This window comes from Teleopsis dalmanni, chromosome 2 (genome assembly GCF_002237135.1).
Source record: "Teleopsis dalmanni isolate 2A chromosome 2, ASM223713v2, whole genome shotgun sequence".
Classification (NCBI taxonomy): domain Eukaryota; kingdom Metazoa; phylum Arthropoda; class Insecta; order Diptera; family Diopsidae; genus Teleopsis; species Teleopsis dalmanni.
In genome coordinates, this window is record NC_051847.1 from 121485004 (window position 1) to 121495934 (window position 10931).

Here is a 10931-nt window from a genome sequence, read left to right on the forward strand (position 1 = left end):
CCGTTGTCAACTTATCACATTATTATGGTTTTTAAGTGATATTTCGATTATTAACATCATTATTATTACACCGGTCATATTTGATCTTTTCAAATTTTCAGATATTACTTTAATAAAGTCAGGGATAATGCATTTGCATCGAGTTGAATTTTTTTATATAAGAATGTATTCCAAAATTTAGTTTTGAAGAGTAACCCAAATTGTTCAGTTTTCTATATTAATTTGAAAACTCAACTATTCTATAATTTTTTTTACCCTTTAGGACTCCATAAATTTTTATTCTTTATTTTATTTTTATTACCTCTACATATCTGCTATATCCGTTTTAGATTAATATATCTTTTCAACCACACTCCTCTCATATTCCAATAATTTATCTATGTTATTAATGTAATAAGCTTGCCAGTAGAATAGTAAGGTTCAGGGTTTTGAGGTTTATAGAAATAAGTTATGCACATACATATGCATATGAATGCCTTCAAAGTGCTCTATATAACGTCTTAATTCCTGCCATTATGGAAGAAAAGAGAAATGACTGTTCTTATTGTTCACGTGTGCTTATTTAGGAAAAAATATGTATATATTAAAGTATCATGGACCTTTGGAATATAGTCTACACCTTAATATACCCATATATGTATCTACACTTTTTATATAATTTAATATTATTATAATAATGAAATATACAAGTACATTGGTTAATTTATGGATTCATGAATTACGTTTGGTTCTATATTTATAACAGATTTAGTTTTAATAATTTACTTTAATTAATTTATATCAGAAAAAGCAATCAAACTGTTACTTATTCCTCTAACCCTAATTTTGTATATTTCTTATGATATTAATAACGTTAATTTACACTTCCTCATTTACTTCAACTATTATTTGAAATGCCATAAATTATTTATATATTTTTACAAAAGTACAGCAATATCAATACTCTTATATGTATGTAAAACTGTTTCATATAAACAAGTTTTCTTCGTATGGCATGTAATGACATAAAAATATCAAACTATCTCACAAATAACAATAACTATTATATAAATACCTTTACAGGAATTTTTTTTTTACCAGCTATTCAAACTTACATTAGCCATAATTAAGATGTGAGAACCACATTTTAATTCATTCGACACATATTTTTTTAATGTTTTATACAACGTTTAAACACAACATTAACTAAAATTGAAGAGAAATTTTCAATAACTTATTCCTTTTCATTTAAGTGAAATAATGTTAAAAATTTTCATTTTTGATGTCTCTATTTTAAATTCAAATTTTGTTTTCCAATTAGATTACATCTTTTAAGTATAGAATGAGAACATGGTGAATTGTGCAATGGCTTTAGTCCTTTATAGCTTCATTAATTTCATTGGCCACTTCAAGAAGTTTTTTCCATTGTGTTATTGACAAGGAAATGCCCTTTTTTCCTGGTAAAATCTGGCCATCTTTTTCGTAGAACTCGCGTATATCGATATTTCTGCGGCCGCGAAATTCACTGACACGAACTCTGCGTAGTTTTTCTAAAACCCACTCATTTGCTGGAGCCTCATTACTTGCCTTTGCCTTTTTCTGCACTGGCTTATTGCGCTAAAAAAATTATTAACAGATTTATTATTACGAACATACGCTTATTAAAGTTTTTGATACACACATCTTCCGGACCAGAGTCGCTGTCCGATGATTCTACTGCTTTCTTGGTTTTCGGCATCTGTGAACATATTTTTATTTAATAATTATAATTTGAAGAAATACTTTTCCTAAAATTAATTATAATTTACCTTTAAGTGTTCACGCTTCTTTCTTTTAAATACGTTTTCGTAGCGGGACAAAAGCTAAAATGCTTTCTTTCAGATTTGACATATGGTTATGATATTTGACATAAGATATTTTTTGACAGAGTTGCAATTTTCGTTTGTTGTACTTAGATCCGTACTTCTTCGTTATGCCTTATTTACACATTCGAAGAGGTCTTGCTGTCGTAATTTCTATATTTGTTATTTCGCATAAATAACTACAAACAAAATCTTATTTATTTAATCATATTTAAAATGTATTGAATTCTAATAACGGCATAAACATAGTTTAACTGGTTTAAAAAACCAAGAAATTATTTCTATTATCGCTCTATAAGAATACTCTATTAATGAGTTATGAAACAAGCATTTATTTTTGATATGCATTATTGAACATTTACGTGTTATTGCAATCTATTTGACATGTATACAGCAATAACGCCTTTGTTATATAAAATCCATACAGAATTTGCTAAAAAAAAGTCTGATTAGTGTAAAGTTCTAGTCACACCAACTTAAATAATCGGTTATATGAGAAATATTCATTATATTTTAGTACATGAAATACATAGAAATTGTTGTTGAAATCAAAACTAATTAATTACATGTTAAGATTTTTGTGCTATGTTGAATCTAAAATTTAAGAATTATTTTTTAAATTTGCTTAAAATTCTGAGCCCTCTTTTATTTTTATTTTGTCAAAACAAGATGCTTTAAAAGCAAATAATTTTTCAAAGCAAACCGAAAAATTAAAATTTTATTAGAAATCCGAAAATCAATTTAAAAAATTTTAAATTGCGTACTTTCAATATACCTATATAATACAAAGAATATGTGTTTATTTAATTAATATACATTAATTAAATATACAAAATATAAAATTGTCAAATAAATGAGCACTATTCCGATTTTCTAGACATTCGATTTGCGAGATTTTACATATACATAGGTCAATAGATACATACTTTCCATTACGATCTATCTCTATACACCTTCTTGAAATATCAAAACTTAAGGTTTGTGTAATTATTACACTAACAAAAACTACACATGCTGTCTAGTGCTTAATATTTGATTAGCAAAATAAATTATAGTTTTCTTTTTTAGTTAATCGTATTTAACAGCATATTGAAAACAAAACTTTACGTTTACATATGAAGCAATAACTATTTAAAGCAAAAAATTAATTAGTTTTATTAAACAACCACAACAGAAATATACCTTTAAAACAGTTTTGAAAAAGACAATTTTATTTCAGATTCAATAAAGTCAATAGAAATTATTCTATCACATAAAATAGAATATATATAATTATATAAATTAAAAATTAAAATTTCATTATTCAATTTTCTTCTTTCATATTTTTCCATATTCAGTAAATAATGATAAAAATTTTTTTAGTCTATTTTTTGCTTCTATGTCTATGACATTATTATTAAATCCAGAATATATAAAAAAGAACAGCAGAACATAAGTGTTGGCAGTCCTGATCAAAATGTCAAAGAACTGAATTCGCGGTAAATATTTTGTGTTTGGATGTGAGCGTCTAAGAAAATGAGTAAATCTGTAGTGAACATATAATTAAATAAAAGCATCCTTACTTTATAAATAGTAAGTGAAATAAAAAATATTAGTATTGCAAATGTGTTTCTGTCAATTGCTAAAGTGATCAATATAAAAAATAAGTGATGCGAGTATGTGTTTGCCAATATATATGAATTATTTAAAACAAAGAATTATAAAAAATTCATAAATAAACAGTTGATTCACCAATAATTAAATGTGTTATTACATTATTAATTAAATTAAATTTTATGTAATTAGTATTGTATTACAAACAGTCAAACTCAACCATAAAAAAATTCTACACTTTATGTAGTCGCCATTCCCGGTGAATGTAAAATGTTAGCAAAACAAAAATTTCCATTACGCCAAATACGACATTTTTGCTATTACAACTGAGATTGTTTCAAACTGGAATTCAACTTATCAACTCAATAATGCAATTACCTTAAAACAGTTATTTATTTCTTTTCTCAAAAACAAACATAATAAATAGCAATTATAATATTTGATGCAAGCAAAATAATTATTAGGAAAGGGAATGTTACTCCTCCCGCCCTTGTGTCAATATACTTCATGATTTTCTAAACTATTTATTTAATTTCAAATAAACCCAATCATTATAATAAGAACAGTTTTGAATTTAAAAAAAAATTTCTATTACGTTACGATTATTATGGTATGTATATAAATTTATTGATAATTTTAAGATCATCAATTGTATAGTTTTAAGTTTAATATTAGTGATTATAATTTTGTTTTTTACATTTAATTTATTTTCTTGCCATCGCAAAAATTTGATTATTTCTATTTTTTTAAAGCTTTTTTTTTTTGCTGGAGCAATTTTGAGAATAGCATTGGACATTTGAAGTTTTATCATCAAGGAAAATATCCGCTGTTTATGTGTTGTACCCACGGCTAATATTATTTTTCAAAAATGTATAATTTTTGGATTCACATAGCCGACGAAGAGGATTAAACTCTTTAACAATAGGCTATGTTCAAACTATTGTACTTAACTCAACAAATATGCTGCTCAATTAATATAATAAACTAACTAAATATATAAAATATTAAAAATATGAAATATATAAATAACTAAATATGTACATATATATTCTCATTTAATAATCAAAGTAAATCAAAATTTTAAACTAAATTTCTTATATTTATTAACTGCTCAACAAATTAAAAATATAACAAATATATTCTCATTTAAAAATTAAACAAAATTCATATAAAAATATGCATATTGTTATATTACTCAATAATAGTTGTTATATTACTCAATAATAGTTGTTATATTACTCAAAAATAGTTGTGAATAGTTTATTGTTTTAAAGTAAATTGTTACAATCGTTTGCTAAGTCTTACTCCCTCTATGTATATGCACGCTCGATCATCTGCAGTTATTGTGTTGCCAGATCGGCGTGTTGTTTATTTTTAGTGCTGCCATAACATCCCCTCTTTTTTATGACGTTAGTATGTTTCGTAGTCTTCTAAATGTTTTGGTTTTCTTGCTTGACGTCTTGGTCTATGTTGTTCATCTTGTTGACTTGGCCTCTGTTGTTCATATTGCTTTCTATTTGATTGCTCTGATCTTGCATATTGTTTTTCTTTGTCTACAGGTTCCTCTATTCGTTCATCCCTCTTTAGTTCTTCATCTCGTTCTGGATCTGTTGCCGCAGTTATGTTGTGTTCTGTTGATTCGTTTCTTTTCATTACATGTAGACTGTTTCGTTTTTAATGTTTCTCTTTACTGCTGACTATAAATGTTCTATTTGTATCTTTTTGTAGTAAGTTGCCTTGAATCCAGTTTTCATTTGGATTCACTTTTATATATACATTATCTCCTTCCTTTAGATTGTTTTCCCTTCTCGTGCCTTTATCATAATATTGCTTTGTATATCTTTTCTGCTGTTGTATACGTTCTGACACATCTCTTATCACTTCTTGTTCTGTATCGTTGTTTGGTATGTGACATTTCAGCCATTTGCAAAACATCCGTTTTGCTAGACTTGATCCAATCTTGTTAGGCACGTTTCTCCATATTAATAGTGCTTTATAGAAATCAGTGTTCGATTCTATAGCTTTTTTTATCAACTGTTTTGCTATTTTTACTACTGCTTCACTTTTACCATTTGCTTGTTGATGGTATGGGCTCGAAGTACGATGTTCAAATTCCCACTCTTCTGCGAATTTTTTGAATTCTGTATTAACAAAATTTGTACCATTGTCTGTTATAACTACTACTGGTATGCCGTATCTGCTGAAGTTTTTTCTACATAGATATATTGTAATTTTTGTTGATAAATCTTTCAATTCATCAATCTCGAAAAAATCCGAATAATGGTCTACAGTTATCAAAAAATATTTTCTCTGATTGTTAATGTTCATCTCGAATACATCCATCGATATTATTTCAAATGGTGATGTGGGAGTATCTGTTATTATCATTTGTGCCTTTTCGTTTTCAACATTTACTTTTACACTTTTGCAAATTTTTATAAGCTCCATCTCCTGACATATTTGAGCTGATAGTAATGGACAGTGTTCAGTTTCGACCACATAAAATATTAATTTGTGTTTTCTATTTCTGTTTTTTAGTGTTAGTTGAACTGTGCCCGTTGGCATTATACGCGCTCCGTCAGGGGTTTTTAATGTTGTTTTAGTGCTTCTCATAACAGGGTCTGGAAATATTTCTAATAAATCTTTTTTCCCAATTATGTTGCACGTCGCACCTGTATCCAGTTGACATCTTATTTTGCAACTGTTGTTGTTGTTGTTCTATATGATTAAATCTATAAAAATACCTGTTGATGAATCAGCTTCTACTGTATGCAGAACATACTCTTTAGATCGCTCATTACTCTTGTAGTGTGAAATTATTATTTATTCAAAAATATATAAAACTACTAAAACTTTTAGGTTCAATTCTTCAATGTTTTTATTTACTTCACAAACATAAAACAATTACTTTCTTATATTAATTATTATTTATTGAAGCATCCACTCAGTATGCTTTGCAAAGATTGAATGAATACTTATGCTCCGCTTCATAAGCTTAGAGCTAAACTTAACATACAATAATAGCTTACGCTAGCACTTATTATGTATCTAAGGGAATGGTAAAGCATGCATACATAAAATCTTATCGCACATAGCGTGTTTTTAAATAACATGAAAGCATTGCTGCTTCATGTGTGCTTAAGCAATAGGAATGTGCTGGCCAGGCATAATTCATGTAGCTGTGCGTTACAAAGTAAATTATATAGTCTTTTTAGACTATTTAGCAACAAAGTATATTTATTGAAGTTGCTTTATTTATGTAAATGTATGCATACTACACTCTGGCTTCTCTCATTTTTTGTTATCGTTGTTACTTCTTTAACATGTCTTGTTTTGCTTTGTGTCATTTTGTCGTCACTTTGGTTTTTGTTTTTAGACATACAGACTCTGGCATAATGTCTCTTTTTATTGCATTTCCTGCATACTTCATTTCTTGCTTTGCATTGTTCGTATTATCGTGATAATTGTATCCACAAAACTTACACAATCTCTTTTGGGTATTACTGTCGTGATGCTTCTTGCGTTTGTCAATTTTATTGACTTCGAATGGTAATGATTCAATTCCGCGAAGTTGTTTTTCTGTTACTTCTTTTGATCTGCAGATATCGATAGCTTTATTTAGCGTTATGTTTTCGTCTAGCCACAGTCTTTCACGTAAATTTTGATCTTTTATTGAACATATGATTTTATCTAACATTAAATCATTCTCAAGCTGACCATATTGTGCATTTTTAGTGAGACCGCGCAATTTGTTAAAGTATTCATCGTATGTTTCGTGTTGTTCTTGTTTTGCCATGTTAAACATCGCTCTGATGTAACGTTTGTTGACTGTTGGTGTTAAATTCCGTTCGATTGCATCCAATAATTCGTTTACTGTTGCTTTTTCTTTTTCTAATATTGGCATGTTGATGTAGCGTTGAAACACATCTTGTCCTACAGCTGTTAATAGAATAGCTTTTTTTGTTTCCTCATTTTGAGAATCAATTCCTGATGCTGTTAAGTAATTTTGCCATTGTTGCTTGAAATTCTTGCAATTCTCGCTTATATCGCCTGATTTTATGTTTAGTGGGCCTGGAAGCGGAATCTGCTGTAATATTTGTATTTGTGGAACGTGCTGTTGATTTTTACGCGTTAGTTCGTTTTTCAGCTGTCTTACTTGTTCTTGTAAGTCTGCAAGCTCCGCCATTTTTGTTAAATTTCAATTTAGGCTATTACACCTGACACCATGTTATATTACTCAATAATAGTTGTTATATTACTCAATAATAGTTGTTATATTACTCAAAAATAGTTGTGAATAGTTTGTTGTTTTTAAAGTAAATTGTTACAATCGTTTGCTAAGTCTTACTCCCTCTATGTATATGCACGCTCGATCATCTGCAGTTATTGTGTTGCCAGATCGGCGTGTTGTTTATTTTTAGTGCTGCCATAACACATATTAAACTTATTCGACAATTTTAAGTTTAAATACAATATAACATTAGTCGACAAATACAAACCTTTCTTGTATTTGCGGATGGTCAAATTAAAGCATTTCTCAACTATTTTGCAACACTAAATCCAAAAACGATTAAACAGTACACGCTAAGATTGTCTAATGGGTTCTTATTCCGTAAGAATAAGATCATAAGTATTAGGTTGTAGTGGTTTGTTATGTTGGGTTTTATTTCGAATTTAACACTCCGTATTGGTAATGGATAAGTTTATTTATTACTTATAATTATTTATTATAAAATATTCTTAAAGTTAAGATTTGTGTTTTTACGTTTTATTCACGTGCTGCTTTGTCTTTTTCCAAACTACTACTGGCGGGAACTGCGGATATTGGCACAATTGTTGTGCCTTGTTGACAGTTCTTTTATTTTTATTTTTTGGTGCTGCCACAGTACTCCCCCCTAAGTGATGGAGTCACTGAATTTGGTTGGAAAGCGAACGTTGCGTCCTGATTTTATCAGGTTAGCTGTTGTATTTGGTCGCACAGACTGGTCGCCATTAACGTTGTTTGGAGTGTGGTATACCATTGATTTGTTGTGGATGTCAATGTCTGTATCGAGACATATGAAAGCAGCTTTAAGACGATCTATGCTAACTGTTTGTTCTTTGTTTTCGATCAGTATTCTAAACGTCTTGTCATTTCGCTCTAGCATTTGGTAAAGACCATCGTAAGGTTGCGTCAATAGTGGTTTTACCTTGTCATTTCGTATAAATACATGCGTGGCTGAGCTTAGAGCCGGTTGGATGTGGTAGCCTCGGTCTATATGATGCGATACCAACGTTGCCTTGACGCTCTGCATTTGTTCTCTTAGCTTGGTTATGAAATCGTGTTGATTTATATTTCTGTGGCTAGGGTTGCTTACTATTTCGCCCGGTAAACGTAGAGTTTGGCCATATAGCATTTCAGCAGCAGAAGCTCCAATGTCTGGTTTAAAAGTCGTGCGTAGACCTAACAATACTATTGGTAAAACTTCTGTCCAAGAAGTTGTTTGGTGGCACATTAAGGCTGCTTTTAATGTGCGGTGAAATCGTTCCACCATTCCGTTACTTTGAGGATGGTAACTCGTAGTTCGTAAGTGTTTGCAACCGATAACTTCAGCTAGTTGGTTGAACAATGAAGATTCAAATTGTCTTCCTTGGTCTGTTGTGATACGTAAGGGTACGCCAAAACGTGCGATCCATTGAGTAATCAGTGCGTTTGCGATGGTTTCCGCTGTTTGATCAGGGATCGGAATTGCTTCTGGCCATCGGCTGAAACGGTCGATGATGGTTAATATATATGTGCAGTTGTTTGATGGTGGTAGCGGGCCGACGATATCTATGTTTATATGTTCGAATCTGTGTTCAGCGAGTTCATATTGACAAATAGGTGAACGGTTGTGACGTTGCACTTTAGAACGTTGGCATGGGATACATTGTCGGGTCCAGTTTCTGATATCAGCATTTATAGAAGGCCAGAAAAATTTTTCAGCTATCATTTTTGTTGTGCCCCGAATGCTGGGATGAGACAACCCATGCGTAGCTTTAAAGATATGTAGCCGGTATTTCTGCGGAATGTAAGGACGAATTCGCCCAGTTGAAACTTCGCAATAAATTTTATCTGATATTGTTGGTAAAGATAAAAGTTTGATTTCGATGGAATTGTTGTTTTTGATATCTTGTAGTTGTGGGCAACATCGTTGTAATCCAATTATACAATCGTAGTCGATTTTTGGGATGCTAATACTATCTATCCGCGAGAGAAAATCTGCTGGGATGTTGTCTTTTCCGCTGACATGAACGATATTCGTTGTAAATTGACCTATATAATCAAGCTGACGGACTTGACGTGGTGAAGCCTTGTCGGACTTTTGCTGGAATGCGAACGTGAGTGGCTTGTGGTCAGTTATTAATACGAATTCACGACCTTCTAACATATGTCGAAAATGTTTTATGCCCTGATATGCGGCTAACAACTCACGATCGTATGTGCTGTATCGTTTTTGTGTATCTGTTAATCGTTTAGAGAAAAAACCGAGTGGTTGGAACGTGCTGTCTGTCACTTGATGAAGAACTGCGCCGAGAGCTTTATCCGAGGCGTCTACTTGTAATGCAAGCGTAGCAGTTTTTGACGGATGAACAAGTAGTGTCGAGTTTGTTAGTTCATCTTTACATTTTTGGAAGATTGTTTTGTTCACTTCGGTCCAGCATAACGGTGTGTTGTCGTTCTTCTTGTTTCCTTTTATCATTTGTTGAAGTGCAGTTTGAGAATCTACAGCGTTTGGTACGAACCTGCGATAAAAGTTAAGTAATGCTAGAAATCTTCTTAATTCTTTTGTTTTTGTTGGAAGCGGGTACTCGCTGATGCTCTTCACTCGATCTGGTAGAGGTTGAATGCCCTTTTCACTGATGAGATAACCAAGAAATTTTACTGTGTTTTGAGCAAAAACGCATTTTGATACGTTTATTATTAAACCATGTTTTCTGAATCGTTCGAATACTTGTTGCAAGTGTTGCCTGTGCTCTTCCTCGTTTGCTGATGCAATAATGACGTCGTCAATATAGGCAAAGGCAAATTCGAGATCTCGTAATACTTCGTGAATGAAGCGTTGAAATGTTTGACCTGCATTGCAAAGTCCGAATGTCATGTTAGTAAATTCAAATAATCCAAATGGAGTTATGATCGCCGTTTTTGGAATATCCCCCGGTTCAACTGGTATCTGGTGATATGCCTTAATCAGGTCGATGGTTGAAAAAACTTTTTGGTTATATAGCATGTGTGCAAAATCATGTATGTGAGGAACTGGGTAACGATCTGGGATGGTGATTGCATTTAAGCGACGGTAATCTCCGCAAGGTCTCCAACTACCGTCTGGTTTTTTTACCATATGTAAGGGGCTAGCCCAATTGCTGCTTGATGGACGGCATATTCCGGCTGTGACTAAGTTTTGGAATTCTTCTTTTGCTGCTGCTAGCTTGTCTGGAGGTAACCTACGTGGTCTCTCACATATTGGTGGACCTTTT

The 10931-nt window shown here is 31.3% G+C and overlaps 2 protein-coding genes across 2 annotated transcripts in view; both read right to left on the minus strand.

Annotated features, from left to right (window-relative positions):
• Positions 1-1249: 1249 nt before the first annotated feature.
• Positions 1250-2020, minus strand: LOC119682230 (RNA polymerase II transcriptional coactivator-like). Its single transcript, XM_038095601.1, has 3 exons — positions 1788-2020; positions 1661-1717; positions 1250-1596 (listed from the first exon to the last, which is right to left on the minus strand). The coding sequence occupies exons 2-3, from the start codon at positions 1715-1717 to the stop codon at positions 1351-1353; spliced, it is 303 nt and encodes a 100-aa protein (XP_037951529.1). The 5' UTR covers positions 1788-2020; the 3' UTR covers positions 1250-1350.
• A 6309-nt stretch (positions 2021-8329) lies between these two features.
• Positions 8330-10931, minus strand: part of LOC119675603 (dynein heavy chain 5, axonemal-like) — a 73589-nt gene continuing 70987 nt past the window's right edge. Inside the window, exons 26-28 of the mRNA XM_038086809.1 lie at positions 10266-10926; positions 9625-10199; positions 8330-9510 (exon numbers count right to left, since the gene is read on the minus strand). Coding sequence (XP_037942737.1) covers positions 8330-9510; positions 9625-10199; positions 10266-10926 — 2417 coding nt within the window. The remainder of the gene's footprint in view (positions 9511-9624; positions 10200-10265; positions 10927-10931) is intronic.